Source organism: Centruroides sculpturatus, unplaced genomic scaffold (genome assembly GCF_000671375.1).
Source record: "Centruroides sculpturatus isolate CEXI.00-Female unplaced genomic scaffold, Cexi_2.0 scaffold324, whole genome shotgun sequence".
NCBI classification, from domain to species: Eukaryota; Metazoa; Arthropoda; class Arachnida; order Scorpiones; family Buthidae; genus Centruroides; species Centruroides sculpturatus.
Window position 1 is genome coordinate 450329 of NW_019384466.1, and position 15165 is coordinate 465493.

Genomic DNA, 15165 nt, shown 5'->3' on the forward strand with positions numbered 1-15165 from the left:
GGATAACAACACACCTCCTAAGTGTCTCCTGGAAGCATTAAAATATGGTCCACTGTTTGCTCCTGCTTCTCCACCAACCCCGGAATTTATTGTTCCAAATATTGAAACGATTATTAAGGAATTGAACCTTACCAGTCAGAATACGTAAGATGGAAAACAAGACTCAGCACCGCTAAAGAAAGAAGTGACAATATAAAGAGCAGACATTTCCACAATTGCATTAAAAATGCAAGAGAATGGCTACATAAAAATGATGTAGTGCTGATCAAAGCTGATAAATCCAAAGGCGTAGTTCTTATAAAAAGAGATTCCTACAACCAAAAACTGAAGGAATACATCAGAGACACTGAGTGCCAACCTGCTCCTGATAAATATTTAGAATCACTACAACAAAGATTTAAAAAATTCTCTTCAACCCCTTTAGCCCGCTATTTACGTATGCATAACTCTGTAGTACAAGCACAAAGAGCACCAGGAATCTTAGCCTTTGGCAAAACTCATAAGCCTGACTGCCTAATACGTCCTGTTATAGAAAAATGCAGATCCCCTACTTTTGCACTTGAGAAACAACTGGTTAATAATGCAACGAAGTATCACCAACACATTTTAGAGCTTGTACACCTAATTTGTTATACTTTGTTTTTTTGTATTTAAAGGGAACACATATTTACAAAAAAGAGGGGTTCCAATGGGGAGCCTGATATCCCCATTATTATGTGAACTAGTATTACGACGATTAGAAAGTAATGTACTGCCCATATTTATAAACGACATACTTGTATATGCAAGTTGTTTCCTTAACAAAATTAATAACAACCGATATGGTTTGACTTTATCAATGGAACAAAAAAGTGACTTTAATGTAAATTTTCTGGATCTGTCCATCACTTGTAAATATGGTGAAATTTGGACAGATATTTATCAAAAGCCTAGCTATCATTATACCGAAGAATTCCTTTGATCCTGGGAATTTTAAGAATGCAGCCTTTCGATCATGGATAAAGTGGGCCTATACACACTGTACGAGTATGTTTGACACACACAGAGAATTAAATTACATATGAACAATAGCTGTACAACAGAGATATCGTATAAGTGAAATTAATGCTCTTATTGCTAAATATTGTAATCAAACAAATAAGCAACCTACAACTAAGAACCAAAGACGAAGAGTAGTTCTCAACTATGTAAGTTTCCTACAATCAATGATTAAAAAATTATCTCACAAGAATAATTTAAGAATTATTTATCATCATAATCCTACGATTTATAGAATTCTATGAAATGATAAGAAGAAAGTAAACCATAACAATAGTTCAGGAGTGTATTCTATTCCTTTAAGTGACCGCCGTTTTAATTCAGAACTCATTTACGATGGTGCTACTATGAGACTTTTAAAACAGAGGCTTAAAGAGCATAAGTATTCCATTACTATTAATAAAAACTTGGACAGAACTGTTCTTGCAGCCTTTGCTAAACATCAAGATATTAATGTACACTGGGACAAAGCATACATAATTAGGACTGCCACCAACAAACAAGTACTTAAACATACTGAAAAACTTGAAATTTACAAGGCCCATATTGACAAAGGATGCATCAACCATAGAGATGCAGAAAGTCTATCCTTTGCATGGAAATCTTTTTACCACGACGATTAATTTTCTTAATACTTTATTTAATTTAATTATTTACGACAACGATTAATTTTCTTAATATTTTATTGTAATTTAATTTTGTTTTTACATTTTATTTTATTTTTATTTTGTTGTAATTAATTTCAAATTTTTAAACCGTTGTATTGCTTGTGTTCTATTTTACGTTTGTTTTTGTTTTAAAGTGGCTTAACTGAAGAAGACTATTAAAAATAGTTGAAAACGTTATTATTTTTATTAAATACTTTGNTTGCAGTATGGAACAAAGTGTCAACTTGACAACCTATTACCTGTTTATCACAAGGAACCATGTATCAAGCTGATCACTATGCTCTGATAATTGTGTGTTTTGTCCAATTAGGTTACATAAGATAATATATTGAGTCAATCATTGACTGGATAAAACTGTTTTTACTCAAATACTAGACTTAGGGTCAGGAACTTAGTCACATACACATAGTGGTGCACTAGTAGAAGTCACTTGGCATGTAAAATATAAGTTTTATTTAGTTTTGCTATATAATATTCAATAATAATAATTATTAATCATTATTCTAATGCTTTAATATGAAATACTCCAAAATCAGTTTAATGAAGTCATTCTGATAAAGGACATTAAAATTAAAATCAATTAATTTTAATGTCCTTTATCAGAATGACTTCATTAAACTGATTTTGGAGTATTTCATATTAAAGCATTAGAATAATGATTAATAATTATTATTATTGAATATTATATAGCAAAACTAAATAAAACTTATATTTTACATGCCAAGTGACTTCTACTAGTGCACCACTATGTGTATGTGACTAAGTTCCTGACCCTAAGTCTAGTATTTGAGTAAAAACAGTTTTATCCAGTCAATGATTGACTCAATATATTATCTTATGTAACCTAATTGGACAAAACACACAATTATCAGAGCATAGTGATCAGCTTGATACATGGTTCCTTGTGATAAACAGGTAATAGGTTGTCAAGTTGACACTTTGTTCCATACTGCAAAGTGTTAATGTTTAAATTTAAAATAAACATTGTTCAAAATACTAGTGTTCTGGTTCTATCAAACAAACCACCAGGTGTCATTGAATTAACTGTTGATTTAGTACATTGTTGTTAGGTAAAAATAGTTACTAATTTGCTGACTTGATGGTCAACTCAATGAAAACTGCTCTATCTCTTTTTACTCTAACCCTTTCACATTTCTCTTTGTATTGTCTGAAGAAAAATACTATTTACAGACAAATATCAGGAAAGTGAAGATATAGCTCTGACAAGCTATAAAACTTTACCAATAAGGAATAAAGATCTGTTATTCAAATTACAGAAAAGACATTAAATGAAAAAATAACAGCTTATATAATATAAAAACAATATATATTTTAAAATTTGAGGAATATATGTTATATATCTTTAATAATATTTGGAATAAAAAATTTTAATAAAAATAGAATTTATTCATACTATTATGCAATAAATTTAGATAGCTGAAGTTACTGATATAATGTAACTCAAGATTAATAAAATATAAATTAAAAAAACTGATAATATGGAATGTAGACAAGCAAAAAGAGTGAAAATGCTCAGTGAGCAGTAAAAATGATCAGAACACACTGTGGCTTTACAGAAACAGCCATAAGAAATTTCACATTCTAGGCTGCTTTAAAGAGACATGACATATTCTATTTAAAAAAAATGTCATAATGAGAACAACAACGGAATAATGACAAACTTAATTTATTTTTTGCAGGAAATGTTAGAACAACACTTAGAATTACAATTGATATCTTTCAAATGATGTTACAAATTTTATCAATTATAAATGGTACTGACCTCTTATATTAATTGCAATTTAACTGTGCTTACTTCCAGATATAAATTTTAGTCTGACCAAAGAGATAGTGAACTTGATGGTGATCATTTACTGTACAGTACATCAATGAAGTTATTGTCAGCAGTTGTGAACTCATTGGAAGCACAGAGCCTCTCAAATAAGCTTTCTTTGGTACCCAACTGATAAATGACAATCGCTTGGACATTTCATGCCCAAACTGATGCCTGTGTTCGATGATGTGACACCAGCTTACAACTGAATGGAGCCCACTTCACAGACAACTGAGTTGACTGTGAAGTGGGCTCCATTCTTCCTCAATGTGGTTAAGATGGCAGATTGTAGTATGTTTGTGATAAAAATGACTCCATGCTGTTTTTACAATGATGCATTATGGTATGTTGATAATTCTGAAATATGTTTGGTCATTTTTTTAACAATCAAATACTGATTTCTCATTGTGGCATTTTTTAAAATACTAGAACATCTTTATAAGCAGCCAGGATGCAAAATTTCTTGTTGTGATTGTTTCTGTAAAGTGACAACAAACCTATGGTTATTTTTTCCATTCATTGAGCCAAACAATGATACAGAATAAAGAAGTGCTAACAAGTAGTGCTTATTTGGACTGATTCTCATTTTCATAAGTTTTACGTATCATCTTAGAGATCAGTTAATGAAATAATAGATGGTATAATTTCAGTTGTGTAGGATGCTTCTAGCAGCAGAAGGGGCAATTACAAAAATCTTCCAAGTTATTGCATAATATAAAAAAAATTAATGTTAATATAGATAAATAAAAAAGACAACTTTTTCTTCCAGCTCTTTTGTGGCCAAGAGTGTAAAAAAAGTCATCAGCTTCAAAAAAATTTTTTTTGTTTATTTTTTCCTTATTTAGCACATTTGTTGTTTTCATTGAAAATGTCACTCATTAACTCTGTTAAAATTTTGAAAAGTTTTAGTAAATCATAAGCTAATCTGGCATTACTATAGCAGTTATCTTATAATAACTTATAAGACACAATATCTGTCTTCCTTATAAAAATATTTAAGAACCTGTGCTCTGGGAGTTGCAAAGTGGATGCTGTCATTACTCGATTGTGACCTTAATGATTTAATTGAAAATTATGAGGTTTTTGAAGAAGATTACAATGGTGATACTCAGATGAATGAAAGTAGTCAATATTAACAGATGATTACTAAAAACAAGATTGAAAATACATATACCAAAGCAAAAACAATATGGCTGACAAACACCAAGCACATTCTTATATGAATGTTATTAAATAATTCGACTCCTGGTCTGGGCTGATTCTTCTCTTCCAGACTATTCTAAATTATATTAAGTTCCTGCTTTTGATAAGAGATGGCACCTAATGTCTACCTCTAATTTCTACTGACAATTTTTAATTCTTAATTGTAGCATAATATTGCCCAATTAATTTGTCCGATTTTCTTATGCTTATACTAGTACTTTATGCATAAAGTTATAACAAATGTTTTATAATATAAAATACATCATATGTAAATTCTTAAATGATTCTTCAAGATATTCATAGCAACAAATTTTCAGTCAGTATCATCTGAATGATTTGATACATTCATAATTTTGAGTAGTGCAAATATTTTTAAAAAAGTATACTGATTTTTATATTGAATTATTTTAAGATCATGTATTTCAAACATATTTAATTTAAACTCTATGTTATTGATTTGATTTTTAATAGATATTGGATTTTGTTTGGTTTTTTAACAGACATTCAAATTTTTATTTTTCTGTGATTGTGTTCTATCAACAAAACAACATTGATAGCAAGACTCAGGAGGAGCCCAAAAACATTTGTGCAGTGTACATATTACTGACACAGGACAATAGGTTTATAGTGCAAGTTATTTAAACACTTTCATATACAGGTATCCCTTGATTAATGTAGTTAATTAATCCCTTGATGCTACTGCATATATGAAAATTGCATCAATCAAGTACAGTGGTACCTTGGTACTTGACTGAACAATCACTCCTTACTAAGACAAATTTTCGGTTAATAACAAATATTTTTATTTTAATAAACAAAAATACCAAATTCACTAACACCTTATTTTCCAAGAAAAACATATTTATGTTAAGTAAAAACAGCTGTTAAAGCTGCATTAATTTCTGCTGCATATAAAAAGGAATTGCTGCAATTAATTTCACATTTTATTCAAATGCTGTATTAATTAATTAATACTTTCAACTTTGCAACAATTAAAATTTTTGTTATGAACAACTTCATTCAGTTACTTAAACCCATATGTTTTTTTGGTAATATTAAGATTTTTTAAGTTATTAAGCTTTTAATTTGGCATTTGGCATGTAAATTGCCAAATTTTTGATGGGCTACTTTTCAGTTGGTTCATTTCTCATAGAAAACATTCCTGTTTGAACAATTAGCCACAATTTTTTTGTTTTCTGAAATACTTTGAGCAATGTGTATTTTTGAAGTTAGTCACGCTGCTTCAAAAATCAGATACCTATTGTGGGAAAAAAAATTAAAAGTAAAATTATAGAATTCACTCCCGGCAACACTAGTTGTCAAATTTAAAAAAAAAAATCATCCTCCTGAATACAATAGAACAGTAGTTTATTGACCTTCACAATAGGAGATGTGGCTGTGTCTATTACTTTCCTGGGAGAGAATGAACAAAGCTTTATTACCTGATCTTGAAAGATACCTTTCAGTGAAATTTAATACAAACCTAATGTCAATCCTTGTAACTTTTAAACATATCAAGTTGAAATTTGATCTGTTTATTTTTTTGCATATATGGATCAAATTACAAAAAAAATAAATAAAAAAAAACTTTTTTCCATAAGCATTATATATTGTTAGATAGTAGACAAAATGCAGAAATTGAAGATATAATCTTAGTTTTTGAAGTAATGCCAAACTTTTACAATTTTAGAAAAAACAGTGGCATCTGAGACATTAGAGTAAACTCATTTGTTAATGGAACACAAGCAACAAAGCATAAGTATACAATTTTTACTGAATATATTATTAAATATACTACATTAATAAAACCTGTGATATATTTGATTATTAGCTGATAACCAATACAAAATATTGGATATCAGCTAATAATCATAAATATCAATTGATCAATATACTGATAAAACTTATTTGTATTTCATAATTCCAAATGACAACCATCTGAAAATGTATTTAACTACTTTATAAAAGAAAGAAAAATTATTATTATTAATAAATACTAAAGTGACTATAGAAATGATTTTTAAAAGTTTAAATGGAATAAATATATTGTTTAGTCATGTGAAGACACTAAAAAAGAATATGATATCAACAACATAAAAAAACATTAAAAATTTTAAAAATTAAACTCAAAGCAGCTTACAGTTTTAGTACTGTTTTATTCATCCATTTCAAATTTGATTTAAGACTAGAAATAGTTAAAGAATGATATCAAGATCTATAACTAAAATAAGCTCTTTGTAATAAAGCATTTTAAATAAAATTAGATATTAACAAAAATCTTATCTGCTTATCAAATAAAAAATATACTTAAAAAGTAATTAATTTAGTTTTGCTTCTTTATCAATATAAAATAAATTTATATTCAGTTAATTACTCAGGCTAGTAGCAGAGAGACTAGTTATATTATACACTAGAGACTAGTTACTAGTTATAGTTTAAAAGTTTTGACATTTAAACTATGTTCCTTGAGAAATGATAAAATTGTTCAGTAATTATGTGGGATCAAGTTACTTCCCCATAATTATAAACAATATGTAGGAAATAACATTTGATGGCTGAGCACATGTTTTTTTAAAATAAAAATTTAAAGTACACTAAGAAATGATAAATGATTGATACACACACACAGGGTGTTTGGAAATTCCCATTACAAACTTCTAGAACTTGTAGAGGGGAGTGAGTACATAATATTTTGATTAAATGTACCATTTTTGAACCGGGAATTTCTGAACACCCTGTATATATGATGTAATTATATAGATTGATCAAAAAGTTATTAAATATGAATTAATGATTAATATTTGTAAATTATAAATTTTATACCATACTTTTGCAGAATGACTAGCATGCCACATAAATGGAGATCAGCATGCAAGTTAAACTGCTACTAAAAAATAAAATTAATCAGATGTAACAAAACTAATTGTTACAAATGTTAAAAAAAAAAAAGCACATTTGGAATTCTACAAGTATTTTATGTCATTAGGAAAGACAAAATGAAGAAATTAAATATAAATTGTAGTTTTTGATGTAATGCTGACAGTTTCACAGTTTTAGAATAAAAACTTGCTTATTTTTACATGATGTAACTTGGTTTTTTAATGCAAAGCAAGAGGAACAGACAACCTCATTTAAACTGTCATGCCAGCTTTTACCACCATATGGAAATATCTGATTTCATGGTCTTCCCCAGATAGACCAGCATGCTGATCATTCTGCAAAAATACAGTAATTACAGAAAGATTACAAATCCAAATAGTTCATAATTTGATTTTACTTGATTGAATTGATTTGAATTACTTGATTTACTTAATTATTAAAAATATCATTTACATTAACAATTTTAAATATATTTTATGAAATTAATATTGAAAAAACGGCTTTTTGATCATCCTATATTACTTATTGTAAACAACATATTATAAATCAATTTAAAATTGAATTTTCTTTATATCAATATTGATAAAAATAATAACACTTTACACCCCATCACATGCACACTTAGTTAAGCAACAAGCAGGGGAAAAAAGGTAACACAAAGCTGTTTGATTTTACTCACTTGTATTTGGCTCTTTCTCTCTGGACTGCTGATCTAAATAGCCTTCATGAAAGGGGACAAAATCGAACTGCACATGCAAAGTATTGCCTCAGCAGATGATAAAAAGTTTTCTTCTCTTCCTACAACCATCCAATAACAACATACAAAAAGAAAGTACTACAGCAAGCCAGCATGCTGTTACTGTTACGGCACAAAGCACTATTTACTCTACACCTTTCTACATACAGGAAGCAATAAAGCAATAAGCAAAAGAAAAGAAAATAAAGTAAAACTGAATACCAGAAAAATTTTCAGTGATCACATCAAATTTAATTAAAATCAAATCTTAATCATTTTGAATTTTTGATAATTAAAATAAACAGGCAAACATTTATTGAAAATACTATAATTTTAAATAATGTAAAAAAATTAACATACTATTTGTAAGTGTCCATTCATCATCTGGACAGAAATCTCTAAATGGCACTAATGTTGGCATTCCTCTATGCCTTGTCCTATATAATGATGATTTAAGAGCTGGAAGTGATGGCACCATTGATGCAAGTGTAGCCATTTGTGGATTAGCAGCGAGGCATTTCAATGTTTCAGTAAAAAGAGTAGGTAAGGCAGTAACATCTTCTTGAGAACGTAATTTTAAATCTGACACGACTTGGTCCACTTTATTCCTCCAAGTATCAGGTGGATGATTGTGTTTATTATTTGCTTTTTTTATGCGGCTATAAACAGTCACTGCTCGTCCTGGACACTGTCGATCTCTGGCACATCTCCAATAAACAGTACCTTCTTTACCATCACGAACTTTATTATATCTGTGGCCTTCAAAAAGAAGGGCTATTCCTCCTCTCTGTGTAGCAACATATTGACATTCCATTCTAAATTATTATTAAAAAATAAACATTTTTATATTATCAATAAAATTAACATAATATTTAGAAGACACATCAAAACATGTTGCCATTAAAAGTAATTATTTAATTAAAGTTTGATAATTTATACTAAACCTGTTTTCCTAACAACTTATATATGAAAGTAATAAGTGATGATTCATATCCCAGCTTATTTCAATAATGTTCTTCAAAAAGCAGACAAAAAGCTGATCTGTAATGTAGCAATAAATCATGTTTTTAAAAAATGACTTAAAATAAAAATACATAAAATTATTAGAGAAGAATATTTTTGCAAAATTTATAATCATCACCAAGAAAAACATGTACACACACACACATTTCATGTTAAAAAAAATATATATTTACTTTTAAATAAAACAAAATATGTTCAAACATTTCAACAAACACATATTTATACTTTTATTTTAATTAATTTTCAGAAAAACTAAACACCACCAATCTATAAAATGAAGCTTGCTAATTTGTAAACAGTGTGCATTTTTTTTAAATAATTCTGTTATGAAGATTTCAGAAATATCTATTTTTCTATCACACCAGATTTTCTCAATCAATGAAAGTAAAAGAAAAAAAAATAAATAATTCATACCACTAAATAGTAGCATATATTTCCTTATTGATAATCAAATATTTAATAAAAAAAAAACTATTAAAAATAAAGACTGCATTAGAACAAAATTTTATTTACTTTTTTGACATGTGAGCTGCTATCAAACTGCAGTTACTAAACTGTGCTAAAACTGTGTAATGGTATAATAGAAATTTTACAGTTATCTAAATATATAAAATTACTTGTCCTGATTGACTGACTCATCATCGCTCAGAGTAAACTGCTGAACCTAAAGAGGTGAAATTTGGTACACAGTTAGGATACGTCATAAAAATGCACACTAAGAAGGGATTTTTCGAAATTCTCCACAGGGGGGAGAGAATTAAGGCTGAACTCAAAAAAAAAAATGGCTTCTACTGTACTATTTTAGATGCAATTTTTTGTTTTCAACTACATTTAGTCTTCATTGAGTAATTAGGTGTATTAAATTGATAACATTTCATACATTGTTATAAATATTTTAATCTATTTTGATTTTAAAAATGTTTGAACAGTTTTAAATTCTAATTTGTTATTGCATATTGGTTCGATTTTAGAACGATTGTAAACATTCCAGAAAATTGATCAAATTGAAAATAGTTCGTTTGATTCTCAGAGGTAGGCGTTATATAATAATTACTATGGTTGTTGAAATACTGAACATAAATGGGGTTGCTTGCAAAATCCTCGTGGGAAAAGCTGCGGGTAACAGCTAGTCAAGTATAAAACACAAGTAACTTGTTTTAGTTTCAAATATAGCTTTGTATGTATCAAAAATTTTTGTCAATCTTGAAAAGATCTCAGATGAACATAGCTATGTGATCAAACTATAGTACTGTACTGTACAAGTATAAGTAGTTACAGAACATACAAGGTTTTTTCATATAGTTGTTCTTAGCTAGTTAAGTCAGTATGAATAACAAAAAATCCTGTTAGTTTTTTCTATCATATACTGTACAGTTTTCCTACAACAGTAGAAATATATTTGCATTATTGGGTTGCAATTTGAAAAAATTGTAGACCTTAAGTTCCTACTGTCATCTGTTTGTCTTTCTTTAATCTCAAGAACGGCATTAGATAGATGAAAGACGAGACCAGATATGGAAACGTTAGAAGCAGGAGGTTCCAATTAACTATATACGAACTTACTTCTGATACAAACTGGAAGTCATGTTATTTCAATTCAAAAATTTTCCTCTGAAACATGTTAGATAGATGACCAGCATGACACCATTGCTAATGGAAAAGTATGATATACAGGGGCAAACCCACTACTAATTTGAAGTGGAGAGCACATATTTTAAGTTAAATAAATTAAAAATATGATTAATTTAAAAATTCCAGCATGGCATTATGATGATGTCACAATAAATAACTGCTTATTCCATACACTTTTTATAACAATGTGATTTAAGCAGGAAAGAAAATTCCAGAATAAAATTGTTCAATCTATACTCAAGAGTCAAAAAACTCTTCATAAAATCATTTAACTAATGTTTTGACAAAAGTTTCACAAAGTAGAGATGTCACTCCTATTTCTGCAGCAAGTTTTCCAAGCTTTCATATGACAAGTTAAAAGCCAAAAAAGATACACAGTTTAACCCGATTACAATGTCATTGGATGTAATGACAACCCTAATATAACATCAAATTTTTATTGGTCCCATGATTTTACTATACTAGATTATGTTAAAAAACCCACTTGTAACAACATAAAACCCTGTTTTAACATCATATTTAAAGCATTCCCAGATTTACAAAATTAGATTACAAATTTTATTTAACAAAGAAAATACAGTACATGTACTATGTAGAGTCACAGTCCACTTCCTATAATGACTGTGGGTGGTACTCTCACCACCTGACTTTGGTGGGGTGAGGTTCATCACATGTGATGTCCAATCTGCATAGTTACTTGTGTTATTTTATACAGATGCAGATATTGTTGAGCAAATTAAATCTTCAGACAAAAAAAATGAGAATGATGAAGATAAAACATCAGACAAAGAAAATGAAGTACTGTCAACCAGGGAAGCCGCAATGCAATAAGATTATTGAAAATGTCTCAGAAAACTTCTTTGAAAATAATAAATAAAGTGTATGATTTAGAAAATGACATTGATAAACAATTTTTAGGTGAAAAACACCTACAATCTAAAATAACTGATTTTTTTTAAGTGAATATTGTTATTGTGTCTTTATAATTGGCATATATTAGTTTAACCTTTTGTTGCCTTTTGATTTGACATTATTCTCAAAATCAGAAGTGTCACCATTATCAAAACTCGAGACAAATAGAAATTTCTTATAAAAGTTAATTTAAAAAATTTTTAATTACATTGATATAAACTTAGACAAATAATGTAAATAAAGTTGATTTAAACATTTAGTTTATACTTTTATACATATGATAATAAATTATTATTATCATAATACAGTATACTGTATTACCATTAAGAAATAATTTTATGGTAATACATACAATGTTAAATTAGAATGGATTTTATAATAGATTCTAAAACACACTTGGTACTTTTTATGGAACTGAAATTATGACCCTGCAGATAACAACACTTGGTTATAATGTCAGAAAATTGCCGGTCCAATGGATGACATTATAATCGGGTTAAACTGTATTTATGGAACCTGAACAATTAATAACAAACAAACAGTTTGAAGACGAATGACATCAAAAGAAACTACTATTTTGTCTTACAAAATCCAGAAACTCCCTAGCACAAAACGACTTCTAATAACTTAACACTGCGTTGAGTAATAACAATCCACGAAACCTTTTTATAACAGTGTTGTCTCCGTAACAAACGTCGAAAACGTTTGTGAAGTTTGCTACAGACACAACACTGTTATAAAAAAGTTTCGTGGATTGTTACTCCTTAGCACTTTTGAGCTTAATCATTCAGAGATCTTAATGAAGAAGAGAGAGGAAGAAAATCTTCTGTTACTATAAAATTCCATACATTAAAAAAAAAATTGTTTTTGTCATTTGGATTAATTGAAATTTTTGACTATTGGGGTTTGGATTAGCATGATCTTAATATATATATTTTTGACTTATTGTTCATATTTACTAAACATCTAATCATTATAAAGAAAATATTTCATCTAATAGTGAAAGACTAATTCAGAATTCTCTTAATTATTACAACTTAATTTCATGAGGTGTAGTGCACTAAAGTAGTAATTCCAATTGACAGTAATGAAATTATCATGATTAAGGAATTTTATTATACATGAATTTATTTTTTAGTAAATTGTTTATTATTGTAATAAAGTTACAAGAGTATATCTGTTATGATGCAAATTATAGTCATTTAAAAACTTTATCACCCTAAACTGGATATTTATTAGTGATGTAACAAATATTCGGCCACTATTCGGTATTCGGCCTATTTTTTGCTATTCGGCCGAATACCGAATATTTAATCACTATTCAGCCGAATACCGAATACCTAAAAACAGGAGTAAGAAATAACAAAACACAGTAAATTAATCATTTTGGTAACTTTTATCAATGCTGAACATACATTTCAAGATCGAGAAAGCGCAATTTTTTGCTTATTTATGTAAAAGATCAAAGGAAAAGTAATATAACTAAGTTATTTTTTAAGAGATCAAAAAAGGGTAACAAATCAAATGAAAACTACCTACTTATTATGTAGTTTAGTCATCTATATACCCGTATATAAAAGAACAAGTCCTGATAGGATAATTAACGCAGAGCCAAAACTACTGGTGCTAGAATCTTAAAAATTTGAGGGTGTGTTCCTTTTGTAAAGTTTAGACGTACTAAGAAAAGATTTTACGAAATTAAACCCTAAAGGAGTGAAAAAGGGTAAAAAATTTGTATGAAAATTTTTACTGCGTGGGCACATTAGATCGAAACTTAGGTCATAAAATGTGAAAAAATAATAATTAATGATCTGTAATTTTATGAAATCATCCTTTATTATAAACTTGAAAATTAAATTAACTGTTTTGTTTCATTGTACAAAATTATTTACTATAACTGAAGTCAATAAGTGGTAGGTTATGGTGCAGAAAAATCAACTTTTCCGCATTTTTGGGAAGAAGTCTGTTCCTCTTCTTCGTATACGTTTCCTGCATCACTAAAAAGCCTCTCTGAATACATGCTGCTTGCAGGAGCTGAGAAGTACTTAGCAGCCAGTTTGACTAAACATTGGGAAAACTTAGATTTATGTGTAGCCCACCAGGCAAATGGATCGTCGTTTCTCTTTAAAGTTCTCATGCTCAAGTACTTATCAAGGTCACCTGCTATGATGTTCTTTGAAGTAGAAGCTATTCCGACTCCATTGTCATTATCGGTAAAGTTCTGAGCAACTACTTCATCATAGCACTCCCAGAAAGATGTGCGAATGCTTTGTCCAGGCTCATCGGTTCCTTTACGTTTAGACTGCACGGGAGAAGAACGCACGCTTTCATCGCTGCTGGTATCATAGTCTGAAACTAAATCTTCAACCAGAATGTACTGCCGGGCTCTTTCTTTTTGCAGTTGGTTCGTGAAGAAATTCGTCTTAAACCTTGGATCTAACAAAGTTGATATCAGGTAGATTTTATTATCGTCAATCTGTGAAAAACGTTGTTTTATCCCTTGTTGCATGGCGATCGCCATAAACTTTAATTTAGGTGCTAGGTCAGAAGACACGGCCTTGTTGCAGTAGCGGTTAAGAGTAACAACATGGGGAATAATTTCAGATAAGCATGAGTAGTTTGAGCTAGTAATTTTTGTTATCTTTTCAAATGGCTTTAATAATTTCAGTAATTGGTCTACAATCTCCCACTGCTCTGCAGTCAGATTAGATGTTTGCTGTATCAGTTAGATAGAGGGAAATAGCTCGTTTTCGTTCAAGAAGCCTTTCTAACACATAAAAGGTTGAATTCCACCGTGTTGTTATATCTTGTACTAAATTATGCTTTACGTTAGGCACCTAATTTACACAATTTTCCAATGGACTTATAGGTATATTATTTGCGAAAGAATGATATCATCATCATATTTGCTTAGACAGAAGTATACCAGGGAGCAATTGTTCCCTCCTGCGAAAGAATAATTTAAATAATACAGCACTTGTATAACATACTGCCATGACGCTCATGTCTGTCCGCTACAACTGTCAAGAATTAACGCGATTGAAGAAGTGTAGTGACAGCGGGCCAATAGAGAACAGGGTGCGCGATCCTTGCCATATAATGCGATTTTGCGCGCCAATTTTCGTACGTGCGTTAATCAAGCCGAATAGTTTGGCCGAATATTCGGCTATTCGGCCACACTCCTGGCCGAATATTCGGTATTCGGCCTGAGGCCGAATATACTATTCGTTACATCACTA

The 15165-nt window shown here is 29.5% G+C and overlaps 2 protein-coding genes across 5 annotated transcripts in view; both read right to left on the reverse strand.

The window, feature by feature from the left end:
- LOC111621047 (xaa-Pro aminopeptidase 1-like) overlaps nucleotides 1–15165 on the reverse strand; it is a 76482-nt gene that overhangs the window by 21692 nt on the left and 39625 nt on the right. For all 4 annotated transcript variants that reach the window (XM_023363100.1, XM_023363101.1, XM_023363102.1 and 1 more), the window contains exons 3-4: nucleotides 9304–9400; nucleotides 8720–9174 (exon numbers count right to left, since the gene is read on the reverse strand). In XM_023363100.1, the coding sequence (XP_023218868.1) occupies nucleotides 8720–9173 (454 nt within the window). In that variant the 5' untranslated portion in view covers nucleotide 9174; nucleotides 9304–9400. The remainder of the gene's footprint in view (nucleotides 1–8719; nucleotides 9175–9303; nucleotides 9401–15165) is intronic.
- Nucleotides 13845–14447, reverse strand: LOC111621059. Its single transcript, XM_023363112.1, has one exon. It carries the CDS (start codon nucleotides 14445–14447, stop codon nucleotides 13845–13847), a length of 603 nt encoding a protein of 200 aa, XP_023218880.1.